Genomic DNA, 16,821 nt, shown 5'->3' on the forward strand with positions numbered 1-16,821 from the left:
GCTTCGGTTAGGTTACTGTCCACAAGATTCATGAACCACTGAGACATTTAGATGTTTGTGTTGTCATGACATCTGTTTGCTTTCACTGAGAAAGTTGCATGTATTACTGTGGTTTTGTATATGTGGTTTATCAGTCCTAAAATGCAGTGTGTTCTCTCTCTGTGGTGAGTTAGTTTCACTAAAACTTCCCTGTGTATGTTTATTACTCCGCTGTGTGACTTTTTCTCTTTCTCCATAAAGAGCGTAAGGAGCTGCACTCTATTGTTTTGACAAAGTTGCGTTATTAGACTTGGACGGGACTCGTCTTCCTGGTTGCTCACCAGTCTGCCAACGGTGCCATGTTAATTGTTCAGACAGTAGTCATTGTTGATTTCATTATTAATTGTTTGCTGGGTTCATTCAAAGTGCACTGGGTAACTGGGAGGTTACAGCCAGGACAACTCGAGAGGTGTCGGGAATGCTATTCACTCTCTCATGCCTGACTTACCACGGTGTGTGTCCACTCACACAAACATGCACACATGGTGCTGCACTTCTGCCTTCTTCTCAGGAGGGAACTTGATCTTTTTATAGCCCCCTTAGCCTCTGTGGTAAACCCAGATATAACTCCTACTTATCTAATTGTGGTGTTGATACACTCATTGCAGGGTGTCATGGTATTAACTCTAAGCGTACTGCGGATGATAATTTAATGAATGTGTGTGTGTTTTAATTTTAACATTTATGCCACACACACAAACTGTAATAGTATGAAGTTACCATGTCCTCTTAAGCACCCCTAGTCTCTGTGTGTTTGTGTGCGTTTTGCCTGAGCACGTACGGCTATCAGACTTCGCTCTGGCATTTAGGGATTCCACTGACCAAGGACCTGTCAGCATGGTTCACTTTACAACACATACACATGAAGGAAAGGGACAGCCATCTCAGCCCTCCTCACCCTTTCTACACCCTTAACTCAGCACAGAACCTCTGAATGTCTCAGAATTACATTTAATAATCCTTTTTTTGGAAATCGTATAAATTTAGGAATGTGACATGGCTGGTGTTCTTGAAACATCTGTATCTGTGTCATTTGTTAGTGAATGCTTTTAAAAGCATCTCCCTGCCAGCTTAGAAGTGCAACATTTTCTTAAATGATGGTTGTGTGAGGGAGCTGATGGGTTGCAAATTCACAACATTTTAACAAGAAGCAATACCACTGGTTGTGAATTTGCCAAAATATTTGGCACGATAACATGTTGCCACAGAGATAAAGCCACTAAGGTGATGCCGGAGCATGCTCACCACAGTTGTTGTGTATCTATGACAATGGACCTCTTGCAGACATGTATGCTACTGAGTTCTTTGAGCAAAGGAAGAGTGACCTGCCCTTGTAACCTCCCACCTCTGACCCATAGCCATATGACCACCAATACTATCCTCCCCAGCTGTCACAAACAGATACCTACCATCACCCTCTGCTCTGTGTCAGAGGAGACAGCCAAGTGCCTTATGCCGTTCGCATAGTTTGTGGGGCAGTTGGGGTGTTTGTTTGTTTTTTTTTGTGTGTGTGTGTGTGTGTGTGTGTGTGTGTGTGTGTGTGTGTGTGTGTGTGTGTGTGTGTGTGTGTGTTGTGTTGTTTTTTACCAACAGTGGAAGAAAAATTACTAGACCACTCCTTTTTTAAACAAAATTTCATGTTCGCTTTTAATGCCTAGTACAACTAAAGGTACATTTGTTTGGAAAAGAAGGATGGTCTAATATTTTTCAATAACTGTATAATCCAAATATAAGAGTTTATGCTTACAGCCGAGATATTCTTTTAATTTGATTCAAGTCCTTATGACTCAAGCTCTTTTTTTTTCTCTTTCTTTGATGGTAGTAACTTTAATTAATACTTACCCAGTCTCCTCCCTTTTTATCCATTTATAGGCATGAGCCATGAGCCAAAGTCACCATCGTTAGGAATGATCTCCACGGCGACACGTACTACGGCGACGGTCAGCCCTCTCACTCCGTCGCCTCTCAACGGCTCCATCGTAGCAAATGGAAGCCCAGCTGCCCAGTCAGCTCACTCTGGATTTGCTGCAGCCCTTCGTAAACTGGCAAAACAGGCTGAAGAACCTCGAGGTAAAGTTTCAATTTGAACGCGACACGTTTTGCAGGGTTGATTTCTGCTCCGTGATCGAAAGCTCATTAAGAAGACAGTGTTTGTCATGGCAACTTTTGGCCTTTGAAGATTTGCATCCTATATACTAGTTGTACATGGTCAAGGTTGCGTTGTAGGCTCCTGTGTGGTTTTACTATTTGAATAAACTTGCTACTAAGATATAATTTAGTTGGAATTATTTGTTCACATCTCATGAAATAAAAAGTTACTTCTTGCTGATGGGTTTTGCATGTAGACAGTATTAATACCGGCCTACAAGCAATTTCCTGAGAATATTGTGATATATCTAACCTGAGATATCATCTGTCTTTAATCCTATTTGCCCCTCTTATTTGCTTTTTGTGTACATATAAAGTTTAAGCTCAAATAATCCAAATCAGTATGTATGGCTATGGAAAGTTAGAGATTGCATTTAAGTGAAATCCATGCCGCACAATTAATTTGTGTGTCTGGAGATGCTGACAAAGAACACCACTAGTTGACCTAATTTGATCTGTTATGTGTGGGTCCATGGACTGTTGCTCATGACTCTTCACTTTCCTGATATGTCCATGTCCATGTCAGTGGTTATATGGAAGAAACATCCAATTTATATTCTAACTATACAGAGCTCTGTCCAGTTGATGGCTGAATATCATGGAGGAGCCAAGTGGCTGCCATTTTTATTTTGACCTTATGGATTAATCCATATAAATGTTTTGGTTCAGTTTTATAGGGAGCAGGGAGTTTCTGGCTTCTTTGTGGCTGCCTGTATGTTTTGCACATGTTTGCACACTCTAATTGATCATGTTACTTTTTTCAGACTTCCATTGTCAAGTATTACCTTGTTATTGAAAAAAAAAAAACATACATACAAGTTTATAAATCTGTTGAGAGATTTATAGAGAGCCTCAGTGAGATGATTTTGGCTCCAGAGAGGCCCAGCTACACCCCCACCCTCCCCCCACTACCCTTGTTCATGCTCTTAAATCAGATGGTTCCCTCCTTTCTTGCTGTCCCTAGACACCTTGCTCTCCAACCCACAGCAGTCTGGGACCCAGAACCCTGCAGATGATTTATTATGGTCATAGAGGGAGCGCTCCGACCCACCATCTCCTCAGCTCCATCTCAGTCTTTCTCCCCTTTATCTTTCTCTACTCCTTCAGCCCTGCATGTCAGCCCTATCACCTTATGACTGTTATTCTTTTTCTCTGTCAAACACAAAAAATGACCCCTGAAGTTCAGTCCTGCATTTTAATTTTGATGGGAACCTTTTTTCCCCCACTATATCTCTGTTGCTTTTTCCTGCTTTGCTTTTGATTTTTTTTTCTTCTTTTTTTCCTGTGCAAAGTCAGAGTAAGTCTGTGAAAGTTCACAATTTGCCAAATTAGAGAACTCTGTTCAGTCTTTGTCATGCAGACGGTATACTCTATCTGCTAAAGCACTGCCTCGTTTTTTTCCATTAAAAGCAATGACAAGCCACTTTGTTATTTTTGAGGAGCGGTGACTCTGCTGCCTGGTTGGTGTAAGTAGCAATGTGGTGGTGAGTTAGCTATTGCGTATATAGAAATGAGCTCAAGTTATTTCTCTGTCTGCAAAGTCTGTATTTATAGACAATACACACACACAAACACCCCCCAGACACACAAACAGTGTCTTTGCAACTCTATAAGCCTTGTGATTTCCTTGCATGCTGCAGCCTGTTGTCCTTTCATTGCCTTTTGACTCAACCCCTCTCTCTCTTTCTCACCCTCTGGTTTATGCCTCTAGGTGAAAAGGGGAGTATACATGAGATGCCATGAGTCATGTCCTAAGGCCTTGAGGAGTTAGTTAGGTTTGAGTACTAGTATCACTGCCACCAGCTGCTGAACTGATTTAAGACCCTGAGCATGGCTGCTGTTTACATACACACCCACACATACGCACATACACACAGACACATACATCGTCACTTGTCTGTGGTGAGTATAATGAATAGTTCTGTGTACTGAGTGCTGCGCTGAAGAGGGGAGGTGATGGATAATGAGCATCGGAGGAGCATAAAGGACACACTCACCCAATGTGCACTATAATGTGCGAGCAAACCTACACAGACTTGTCTAACACACTCCTTCAAAATAGGCAGACCCGCTGATATCTGATTAATTAGGCAGATGTGGGTTAATCATCTCAGTTGTTTCTTCTCAGTCTCTCCCAGTCTGCTCCTACCAACTGTAATACACTGCCTGGTGAGAGAATGAAAGGAGGGGGAATAAAGGTATTTGGGATAGATTGAATGATCTGGCTGGATTAAAGAAGAGTAGGAAGTAATTAGTAGATTTGTGAGAACAGGGGATGTTAGATAGTGTGTGTGCGAGTGCATGTGTGTGGCCAGAGGCTTTCCTTGTTTCTGGGAGCCCAGAGCATGCTGGGACAGCAGGGCAGTGTGTCTCTGACCTCTCCATCTGGAGCCTGCCTGGAGCTCACACCGCCTTGCTGTGCTCTGTGTGTATGTGTGTGTGTGTGTGTGTATCTCTGAGAGTGTTTCTCAAAGGCAAAACCCTTCAGGCTGTAACTGTCCCTGAAACATTCACAAACAAGCTCATTTGCTTCCCCTTCCTTCTGTCTCTTTGTTTACAGAAACTTTACACCTCTCCTGACTCTGATCAGAAGCGATGCTGTATTTAAGTTTCATATACGTACAGTTTGTACGGTGAGGAGAAAGGATACAGGATTGCTCCTCTCGTTTCCACCCGCCATCTTGTACCGTCTTCCTTTTTCTTGCTGGCACAGCAACACACACACAGTGTGTGCGTGCGCCTCTCCCCTCCCCCAGCTCAGTGATGCAGATTACAGGCTTTGTGTTGTGTTGTCAGTGCTTGGCCAAGACTGTAGTAGCAGGTGTGTGCATCAGTGTGTTTGTGTACAAGAGTGCACGTGTTGAGGCTTGTGCTGGTGGGGTGGCATATGGATGCAGGGCTGGCTGGGCACTGCTATGCACACCAGGTGTGAAATGGACTGTTTAATTAAGTGCTGATGTTGTTGTAATGCATGCTGGGAGGGAGGGAGGAGGAAATGTGAAGTGGGGTGGGTATGTTGCTGGGGAGGAGGAGAGCATCCTCAGCCTAGCAGGGTAAGACATATCTTGGCTGTTCTGACAGAGGTGATGGCAGATGATTGGGAGGAGTCACACAGCAACATTAAAACAGTTTTTGTGGTGCTTTTCTTCCTTCAGGTGTGAGAGGTGTGTGTGTGTGTGTGTGTGTGTAGGGGTGGGAGGGGGTTGGAGCACGGATTTAGTTAAGACCTGCGGCAGCTCCTTTTCTTTTTCATTGGGCCAGGGGCAGACGTTAAAGGTGTTTGCTGTGCAAGGACACTTGACCTCAGCTTCTGACCACGGCCTGGTTTGGTCAGTTTATTACTGCTATTGGTTGGTTGGTGTGTGTGTGTGTGTGTGTGTGTGTGTGTGTGTGTGTGTGTGTGTGTGTGTGTGTGTGTGTGTGTGTGTGTGTGTTGTCTCAATTTGAGCAATCAAGTGTGGAGGCAGTCTGGGAGAGTGGGACTGGTAATAGAGGAGGCTATGGAGAAAGGAGCTTCACATTAATCACACACAGCTCGGGACTGAGACAAGATTCTTCTCTCTCTCTCTCTCTCTCTCTCTCTGTCTCTCTGTCTCTTTCTCTCTTTCTCTCTCGTTCTCTGCTCACTCTGTTGCTATTTTTTTTCTATCTTTACCTCTTCTGTCCCTTTTTTCTCTCCCTGCATCCCCTCCCAACGTCATCACTCCCCAACACATCAAGCAAGTCATCATCAGTGCTGCTAATGAAGTGCAAGTTGAGAGCTGATGAGCCTGTTTTAGACCCTGGGGACCTTCGTTCCTCCTCCTCTTCGAGTTCCCTGCAGGCCCAGCATGTGTGGCCATCTTCTCTCTGTATAGATGGAGGAGGAGGAGCATATGGCGGCGATGACACCAGGCTTGTGCCAGTCACATGGCTTGTATATATGATTTGTCTCTTATCACACGGCAGCATGATGCATGATGAAAATTTTGAAGGAGGAGGGAGGCTAGATCAACAAAAAAAAGCTTCTGTAATCATTTCTGACATAAGTACATTTGGTTGGTGGGCACTGAATGTGAACATGGAGGAGCATTCTCCATGTTCACATTGGAAAGGAGGAGGAAAGAATGATTGGGGGGGGGGTAGCTGTTTGTTTCTCCCTCTCTGTGTGTTTATTATGTATTTCCATTGAAGAATGATTCTTAAAAGCATTCACTGATTCTGTTTGTTTCTCCCTCTCTGTGTGTTTATTATGTATTTCCATTGAAGAATGATTCTTAAAAGCATTCACTGATTCTTTGGGCTTCAAGAAAATAATAGTCTTTAGTAGACGGCTCTTTTCTTTCTCTTTTCCTTCCGACCCTCACCTGCTTCTTTCCTTGCTCTCTTAATTATTTAGTTTGCCCTGCCTCTTCTCTGGTCTGCTCTGCCTCTACATGGAGGAGGAGGAGGAGATGGGGTGAGGAATGGATAGAGTACAGTTCTGTTGCTTAGCAGTTGAGAATAGCTGTGATTATCCCCTCGCTACACACACACACACACCACCACCACCTTCTCCCACCCTCCCACTTTATTTGGTCTCCATCCCTGTGTATGCATGTTGTTGGTGTGTGTTTGAGTGAGATGAGTGAATAGGCTGTGACACAAGGGCTGTATTAAGTGTAGCTCTGTTCCCCAGGCTGAGTGGGCTGCTATTGATTGGCCTAGTCTTGAAGGGGAGAGTAATGGCTCTCTGAGGTGAGGGAGGGGGGATTAAGCCACTAATTGCCATTGTGCAGACAAGATATGACTGCCCCCTCCTCCCCTCCCCCATCCACCACTCACCCATCTGCACCCCTTTATCTCTGCTTTTCTTTCTATTTCCTCTCTGGGTGCTCACCTCACACCTCTTTGCACTTACTGGCTGTTTTTTTTATTGTTTTTTTTTTTTTTTAACTAATCACTCCCCATCTCCCATCGTTTTTCATTTTAATATCTCACCTCACATGTGTCTCCACTATCTTTTCTCTACACAAACCTTTTTTTTCATTTCATCCTCTGCCGAGTCTATCACCACTCACACATAGATTTTTAATATAGACATCACCTCACTGCCATTATTGATCCTTTCCGTTATTTAATGTTATTAGTCAGGATGAAGAGTCCCAACCACACCTACTATAAGCTGATTCTGTTAGGTCATATTGCCATGGAAACCACAAAGGGGGGGTGATGGTTTAAAGGAAGCTACATGTGTGGTTTTTGTTCTTTAAACTGGCCTTAGTCTTCAGTGTCTTCTTTATATATATATATATTTTTAATGTGCCTGTGTATAAGCATGTTGATGCAAAACAACATTCTACCTGCACACACTCACACATCCACACATCTCTCACTGTCCTTTTTGCAGCACTGGAGTGTCTGCTCTGTTGAGAGGGTTATGACCCAGTTTAATGCGGTGCTCGCTGTGAGAGCAGGTTATACGCAGCACTCTACTGTCAAGAGAAGGTGGAGGTTCGCAGAATAAGAAAGGGTCTGAGAGGAAACTGACAGCACACGTGTGAAACACAGGAAGGGGTAAGGGAGGGGGGGGGGGGGGGGGGGGGGGGGGGTAGAGAAGTTAGGATAATTAAGGGAGGGTGGGGGGGGTGTCGTTAGATTTCAATAAATAAAATTGCAGATTTAAGTATGTTAACGTGAGGAGATCATATGAGGGGTTTGGAGTTGGAGAGAGAGAAAGCGGGATGTGTTGAAAGTGAGGCATGTGACCAGACCGTGACCCTGCGCCACAGGGTTTCCCTGGAGGGCTTTGTTAATGTGGCACAGCTACAGCCCGGCAGAGAATGTCATTGGGCCAGCTATTCACCACCTGCTGGGAGTTTGTATGAGTGGTGGAGGCAGGAGGGAGTTCAGTGTGTAGCTGTAAGCACTTCATATACATACAGTATTACTATTCATATTTAAGCAGTGTATTCTTATGGTGTTTGAGAGTCTGTCATGTGACTTTCATAGAGCTGCTTATCATTGTCACTTTATAATAGAGGCCTAAGGGCATCAATCTGGCCCAGGTTTGAGGACATTATTTGTTTGAACTGTCATTCTTAAATTTCCACATAAAAAAGCTACACCATTAATGTTGTCGAATTTAACTTCTGTTATTGGAGAACATCAGAGTAAATTTTGTCATTGATTTTATATTTTTTCTTTGACTGTACTTGTCATGTGCCTCTTTCTCCAGCTGCATCCTCCATCAGTAGTGAGTCATCTCCAGTATCCTCCCCGGCCACCAACCACAGCTCTCCAGTCAGTACGCCCAAGAGGGGTCCCCTTGGTCCAGGACCTGTCTTGGTTCCCCCTGGAGGCCACAGTGTGCCAAACACGCCACCCGTAGTCACCATTGCTCCAACAAAAACTAGCAACGGCCTTTGGAGGAGCGAAGGTCGCCAGGTAAAATCACATTTAAACACCCACTCACACTGACCTTCATTCTTCACTTTTCCTTTCTCTTATTTCTATTAGCTGCCCTGTATGTAGTCCTCTGCTTTTATGCTGAATATTCTTTCTTTTTTTCCAGTTCTGGTTTTCTGGCTCTTAAAGCAGCATCCAGATCTTGTCATTCTAAAGCTTGTCTCCTTGCACAAATGTAGATCCATATGGGCCCTTGAGGAATTATTGGACTTTGTAGCTGGCCTCCAACACATAATGTGGCAGTGTTTACTTCATTTATGTACATGTGACATTGCTGGCAAGTCTGTGAATGTTTCCCCCATCCACCCAGTCAGTGACTCAATGCGTTAAACAATACCAGCTGCCACTGGGACATTGAGGTGACAGCCTCAACGGCAGCATACATCTGTGCCTCTCAAAGGCCTCTCTTGCTTTGCCCATGAATAAGCCCTACCCAAGTCATAGTCTTGAGTCTTCTAATATCCTCCCCAGCCTCACCTCCAGTCTACCCTATCACCTAAGCAGTCAAATGCATCCTCTACCTCATCAACCTGACACCTACTCTTGGTTTCTTAGTGGAGTAGAAAGAAAGAGGGAGAGCTGCTTGCTTTGATAAGGAGTGGATTATGGATTACAGTCTTGCTTTAAGCCTTATCTCAGCTCAGGGCTAATGGTTGAGGCCAAGTGCATGGTTGTGAACAGCGCTCGGCAACATGCGGAAACTTTCCGAGACACTTTGACGGTTCCCTGGAGATGGACAAAAGGAATAGTGAAGGTTGGGTGAGGAGGTCAGTCAGCCAGCAATATGTGGTAGCATTCAGGCCATTGTCTTCTCTCCTGGAAGTATCCCTGACCCTCATCCTATGTTGCTACTGCTTTTACAAAATGACCCCTCCGCAGTTCAAGGGTCAATAAGAGCTGGGAGGGGTAGGGGAGATGGAGGATCTCTAACAGTGAACTCAACGTTTTTTTCTTTAGCAGAACAGTTTCAGAGAGAATGAAAATTAAAGCAGCAGAAACTCCTGCTGCTCCTTCCTTCGTACAGTCTTAGTAATTCTCTTTATGTGCATCTGTTTGAGTGCTTTCGACACGGTGGCTATGTGTGTGTGCGTGTGTGTATCTAAGAGGTCAAGCTCAAAATGAAAAAAGGTCAGGTCGCTGGGTTCATGGTGCCCCCACCAGCAGTTCAGGGCCATCCTGCCAAAGAATGAGGAGGTTGGTGATGGCGACAAGAGGTTGGAATGAGGGGTTAGAGGTTGAGGGGGACAGCAGGCGAGATGTGTCATGAAAGCTGGTGTCATGGCACAACCCCCACCCCTATTAGTACTGCGGACTTAGAGCAAATCAGAGGACCATAAGGACTCACACAGAAATGTACAGTTAAAATGTTCATTTTTAATGGAAATTTACAGCAGTATAGAGGAAGTTGCTTCATACAGAGGCAGCAGTGAGTTCTCGGGAACTCCTGTAAAGTATGCAAGAAAAAAACTGGTCAGTGCGTACGCACTCCTTTCTCTGTGTTAGAGGGGTGTTCAAGTGTCTCTCTGGCTGAGATATGAGTCTGCCTTTCAGAGGTGGGGTGATAGGCCAGGCAGTGAAGGGAGGAGGGCTTGATGCGTTGGCATTTTGCTTTAATGACTGCAGGAGTCTGCTCCCGCTGCTGAATGTAATTGCTTTATAATTGGCAATTTGGATTCATGGCTCCATCTGAGAGGCGTAAACGAGCACTCTACAACACACGGGGTCTCCCACCCTCACTGAGGGTCACAGGGGGCTGACTCACACCGAAGAATATGGTTGTTAATGGATGTGTCTGAGTTTGAGTGCTAGTATTTGTGTTGTTTGGTGTGTACTGTGTGACAGGCTGCTGGTAAACAGTATATGTTTCTGGCTTGTTAAAATGGAATATCTGATTGAATATTTCCACCCACACCTTTGAAAAATTTTTTGTAAGTGTGCACTTATACATTCATGCACAGGTGTAAACTGAGGACTAAATCCAGGAAATAAAAACATGTATGTTTATACTCGTGTGGAAAGTGTGTGTGTCCAAATTTTGACTGGTAGTGTACGTCGTTAAAGCCAGACAACTGAAACTGTCAGTATAAGATATTCATCAACAACACTTTTATTATTTTTCCAGCTTCCCTTGATAGAATTTCTGTGAATTTAGTAGGAGAGGAACAGTTGATTCAATTTTAGTGGTAATTTGTGTCTGGGAATTGCACCAATTTACAATAATTGCGTCACAGCCATGACCATGACACTGGCCCTGTGACGGACACATAGTGCATGACGCAGAATACCATTGATTGTCAGATAAGTACCTGTTACAGATGTAACACTACCGGTGTCACATCCATGAACAATGAGATTTAAGAAATACAACAACAACAACAAAACAAGAACTAAACAAGAGGAAACAATGCTGCTCAACCAATGTCCTCTAGAAATACAACAGTTCAAAGTCCAACACCAAAGCAAGCTGTGGGCAGACCACTACTGAGCCAGTGGTTGCCGTTGAATGAAGGTCTCCTGGGGTCTTTTAAGTCCTGGTGATTAGTGGAGTCAGCTGAGTACGGAGTTCCAATTATCCAATGAGCAGGGTGGAGATGAGCAGGTGACCTGAAGGACCAATCCCAGCCAGGAGGCAGCAATCAGAGCTGTGCTTGAGCCAGAATCCCAGCTGAAGTGTCAGAAACAGTGGACTGAACAGCAACACAGGCAGCCGTAACAGTACCATATTGCCTGGGTTGAGAATTTATAGAGTTATAACGAATCTTATTTGCTAAGCAGGTTGTCATATTTGCATGTCATAGAAGGTGCTTGAAGTGTTATTTGATTAAATGGTTACTTCAGCTCTTCTTAATGAGTTACTCTCAAGCAATACACCAAAGCAAAATGTCTAAATAGAAACTGCCAGGTGTCTCTGCATTAGCATTATGAAAACTATTAAAAATTTGAATTGTTTTTCTGGTGATTTGATATATTTGTACATGCACATTGTGATTAAAAGCAGCGAATATGTTTGTATATTGTTTGATGTGATGATACAAAGTGTGGATTCAGCAAAGAAATGGAGAATGTTTATGTCTCCTTTCCCAGAGCTTTGAGGGCTCTCAGGCAATGGTGTAACATTAGACATTACCTTGACATTAATGATCTTTACATATTTCGGGCTGACATGGATAAATAGATATCGTTTAAAAATGTTGATTGGGTCTGTTGTCCTTTGTAAAATTCAGATGCTTTTCAGGGAGCAACAATATCAGTTGGCTTGTTGAAATAAATAAACTTCACTACATAACACAGGTATATCATTTGGTTGGTACATTAAGCATTTTCATAATGGTCTCCCCAAAACCTTTTACTTTGGATTTTTGACTTGACTTACTGGTTTTCTGGTCCTCTTTTAGACCAAGCAGAAGAAAATATGTAACTGGGACGGATATGACCAAATTATCATTTAAAGGATAGGTGTTTATGATAAAAACTGATAAAGACAAAATGATTCTGAATGTGAGAAGAACCTATGCCACATACATGAAGAAGACGTTTATGAAAAGGTATGCAGCAAACATTCACTCATTTCTAAACCGCTTAATCCAATTCAGGGTCGCGGGGAAGCTGGAGCCTATCCCAGCTGGCTTTGGGCGACAGGCAGGGTACACCCTGGACAGCTCGCCAGTCCATCGCAGGGCAATGTTATATAAAAGTGCTCAAGACAGAAAGAGTATGCAGCAAACAGAAAATGCATTTTGATAGTTCAATAACGCCATTTGATACTGACTTATTTCTATATACATGAACTCCTTTTCACATTGGCTGCCTGAGCCATTGGGAAACGTCCACCTTCTCCTCGCGCTCATAGGATTGAAAGGATTGGGATGGGGTGGGGGTGTGTCTATAAGCTATAAAGATGGGTGCTTTGAGGGAATAAAGTGCTCAAGTGTTTAGTGAGGCGCAACAAACCACAAGGCACAAACGGTAACATTAGACTAGTGGAAAGTGTGGAGAGGGGTTTAAACAAAGGGTGATGTGAGGAGTCTGAACATTAGAGGCATTTAAGATTGGATGTTGGCGCATCAGTGTCAGCCTGGGTCAGTGGCTGTGGAACAGGACATGGAAGTAATGGCTCAGTAAATGGGATTTGTTTTATCAGAGGCACTGAGAGAGAGGGCAGTATTACTGTAAGGTCTCCTTCTATTCCCAGGGAGCCGAGAGGTTAATTTACTGGGGCAAAAACTGCCTTCTCCTCTTGCTCACCGTCTTTATGGCTTCATCTCTTTCTCTTCCTTCTTCACTCTTACTTCTCTTTTTAGTTGTTCTCCTGCCAACTGCAAGTTTGGTTTTTCAAGGCATGGGATAAATGTTTTACCTTTCCCATGAAAATCATCCTTGACCGTGCATCTCTCTAAACAATTTCCTTGAACAGCTTTACAAGGATTGTAAAATTTTCAGTTCTGCTATTGCATTTGTAGGCAGTGGAAAACCAAAGCTTCAGAAAATGCACTCCCACTCCCACAGCAGGATGTCTTTTTTTAACTCTGTATGTGCCTGCTGAGTGTCTGTGTGTTTGTTGTGGGATAGGCTAAGTGAGACCAGGCTTGCTGCCAAAGGGAGGGAGGTGAAAGAAAAGAGGGAAGACGCAGAGACAGAGGGATGTTGCTTTTTGGACTTTGTTGTCTTCCCTGTAGATGTTGCTTTATGTAAGATACGCGCACACAATCGCAGGCGCACGCATTCTTTTGCAAAGATCAAAGTCATCATCTCTACAAGCACAGCTTTTGTCTGCCATTCCAACGTCCTCATCGATCATACAGATGTCATCTCTTATTTACAATTAGAATAAAAACAGCAGGGCTTGTTTTTTTTTTCACCACCGTCTGCCCCCTCCATTTCACCACACATGTCCTCTAGAGAAATGTTGAGCTTTCCATCTCTACAAGGAGATGGTGTGTGTGAGAAATTATATAAAAGTGCCCAAGACAGGAAGAGGGTGAGGGGGTTGCCCCACCACAAACAGGGCTATTCTTTTCCTCTCCCCCCACCCATCCCCTCCTCCTCAAAGGATTGGCTCCATGAGCAGTGACAACCATAACGGTCACAGGTTCTCACAAACAATGACTGAGACGCTCTCTCTGTATCTCTCTTTAGGCTGACTCGGGGCCTCGTGGGGGTAGCAGGGAACGTCTGGGTGCAGAGGGGACCCTCTCCCAGGAGAAAGGTGGCCCTTCAGTTCCTGCTCACCTCCTGGGAAACCCCTATGCCTTTGGTCTCACCCCGGGGGCTGTCATGCAAGATTCACGTTTTCAGCCACTTAAGTGAGTCAAACAGCTCCTTGTCTTTTATTTTATTTTATTTTATTTTTATTTTTATTTTTATTTTATTTTATTTTATTTTATTTTATTTTTATTTTTATTTTTATTTATTTTATTTTATTTTTTTTAATTTTTATTTATTTATTTATTTTATTTATTTATGTTGTTTTTAAAATGTTAAATATTGGTTTGTTTTTAAATTTTTATTGGGAAACTTGTTAGCTGATGTTATGTTCCATAATTTATGTGTATATTAAATAAACTGGAATATGCAACAGCAGCACATATTCATTTTCTTCCCCAGTAGTGCTGAAAATGCTTCGTAATTATTTATTATATGACATATATACAAAATGAACACAAACAGTCACACTAACCGTGTCTTTTCTCTTTTACCTCTATTTTTCTTTGAACTTCAGCCTTCCCAGACAGTTGCCCAACACGGTGCCTCCTGGTCCTGTACCAGAGGAGTACCTCCGTGGTTTTCGGCCTTATCCCACAACTGAGGATGCCCTCAGGATGCCGTCTTTGCCCTTGGGCCTGGACCCTGCAACAGCAGCAGCTGCAGCTGCCTACTACCACCCCAGCTACCTGCCACACCCCTCCTTCACACCATACAGGTAATTCCTCACATTATATTTAGCTGACTTTGCACATATTTCCTCAGAGTGCAAATTGTGCACAACCAGAGCATTTATTTGTTTTATTCTCAGTAAATGCATTAGTGTGTAAGAGACCTTAAACTGAAGCTCCCAGACGTAAAACATTTCACTGATGTTTTTGTGGGATAAACAAAACATATGCAGCATCCAAGTGAAGTCTTTTTTAGAGATGTCTGTGCTTATTTCAACAAGACAATGCCAAGCCACATTCTGTGCGTGTTACAACTGTCTGGCTTCAGAGTAATAGTGTGGATACTAGATTGGCCTGCCTGCAGTCCAGATCTGTCTCCCACTGAAAATGTGTGGTGCATTATGAAGCACAAATACAACAGAAACCACAGACTGTTGAGCAGCTAAGGTTGTATGTCAAGTAAGAATGGTAGAGAATTCCAGCTTCAAAGCTTTAACAAATTTTTCCAAATGGTTATTGAGTCTTGTTAACAGGACTGGTGTTCTACCTAGTCCAGACTAAAATCCAGACTGAACATGGAGGACTGGCATTTACCAGTACTTGTTATGCTGAAAGCAAGTGGAACAAACTTCCAGTAGAGATTAAATTTTCACCAAATGTAGACATTTTTAAATCAAGGTTAAAAACATTTATTTTCTCATGCGCCTACGCATGAAATCTACACTGTAACTTTTAACTGCTTTTGATAATTGTAATTTAGTTTATAATTTTATTGTGGCTGTAATGTTTGTTTTTGTCTTTAATGCTTCTTTACAGCATCTGTAATACTTTTAATGTTTTATGGAAAGCACTTTAAATTGTCTGGTACATGAAAGGTGATATATAAATAAGTTTGCTTGTCTTGTCTAACACAGTGGTAAACATGGCCCAGTCGCAGCTTTTGTGGAACGTGTTGCAGCATCACATTTAAATTAAGTGAATATTTGCAAAAATATAAATAGATAATGAAATTTATCAGTATTAACAATATCCTGTCTTTGTAGTTTATTCAGCTGAATATAAGTCTAAAGGGTTTGCATATTATTATGTTCTAATTTTATTTATGTTGTGCATAACGCCCCAGCTTCATTGGAGTTAGAGTTGTGCTTCAGTGCAGTACTTTTTTGCAGCACTTAGGTTCAAAGTTCTAAGTGATTGACACACTCATTATTGGACAGACTTTATAAAGTCCCTGTTTGAAAATATCTGGGTCAGCAATGTCAAAATGCTTTTAAGTGTCTCATTAAAAATGGATAGCACATCATTTTTTATTGCCAAAGGCTGTTGTAATGCCATTTAAATCTGAAAGAGGTGCAGTAATGATGCTGTTTTTGCTTGTTTAACCTCCTCTCACTTCTTCATATTCTTACTCAAATTAGGTTAAGGCCAAGGATAGAATAAGAAAAGGAGAACAACGCTTGTTTTTGCTCTTAACTCTGTACGTTTAGAACTTGTTCATCAGAGACTCTGGGAAATAATCACTAAAGATTGTTGAAGTGTCTATATAAAATCTGATTCAAAATTTGCTGGGGTTTGCAGATTTCTTAAAAAAAAAAAAAAAAAAAAAAAAATTAGGCTTTAATATTTTTTTCCATTAGAAAATTTGCATGGAATTGTGAAAATGACTACATTTCGGATATGCGCTATACATGAGCAATGGTGTGTCTTCTCTAGTGTATTAAGAAGGGCCTTGCTTGCTTTGGGCTATTGCAGAGGTTGCATGCCTCTAGGATGTCAACCAAGCAAGCTCATAGGACTGCAGCACCCGTCATAAATACTGCAGCTAAATTGATCTAATGAGCGTTTGGCCATTGGATGTCACACAAACACATAAATGCACAGTTTTTCATTGACATACAGCATTGTTTCCTGCTAGCTGCTTTGTGGTGATTGAGGTTAGCTGACAAACTCTGCTCCATCCTAGAAAGATGAAGGACCCCATGATTTACCTTCTTTGGGAGATGGTGACACACAGGTTAATGAAAGTGAACACTGCACTGTCACATGGGGAGACTGACTTTCCCTTTTTCTCTCTATCTCTCTTTCTTTCATTGTAATCCTTGTATCCCAGGATGGATGACCCGTTCTGCCTCTCTGCTTTGAGGTCACCTTTCTATCCACTGCCAACAGGGGGAGCTTTACCTCCCCTCCATCCCCCTGCTGTTCATATGCACATACCAGGGGTTCGCTACCCTGGAGACTTCACACACCCTTCACTTTCAGCACTGCAGTCTGAGAGGTAAAGTGCCTTGTAGTATAAAGCTAGCGCAATGGTGCATCATCCTTGCTAATGTCA

General features: G+C 42.8%; 1 protein-coding gene across 2 annotated transcripts in view; it reads left to right on the plus strand.

Annotated features, from left to right (window-relative positions):
* gse1b (Gse1 coiled-coil protein b) overlaps positions 1 to 16,821 on the plus strand; it is a 172,717-nt gene that overhangs the window by 145,385 nt on the left and 10,511 nt on the right. For both annotated transcript variants that reach the window (XM_079243551.1, XM_079243552.1), the window contains 5 exons: positions 1,912 to 2,109; positions 8,384 to 8,592; positions 13,750 to 13,916; positions 14,333 to 14,533; positions 16,597 to 16,764. In XM_079243551.1, the coding sequence (XP_079099677.1) occupies positions 1,912 to 2,109; positions 8,384 to 8,592; positions 13,750 to 13,916; positions 14,333 to 14,533; positions 16,597 to 16,764 (943 nt within the window). The remainder of the gene's footprint in view (positions 1 to 1,911; positions 2,110 to 8,383; positions 8,593 to 13,749; positions 13,917 to 14,332; positions 14,534 to 16,596; positions 16,765 to 16,821) is intronic.

Source organism: Telmatherina bonti (assembly GCF_933228915.1).
Source record: "Telmatherina bonti genome assembly, chromosome: 1".
NCBI lineage: Eukaryota > Metazoa > Chordata > Actinopteri > Atheriniformes > Telmatherinidae > Telmatherina > Telmatherina bonti.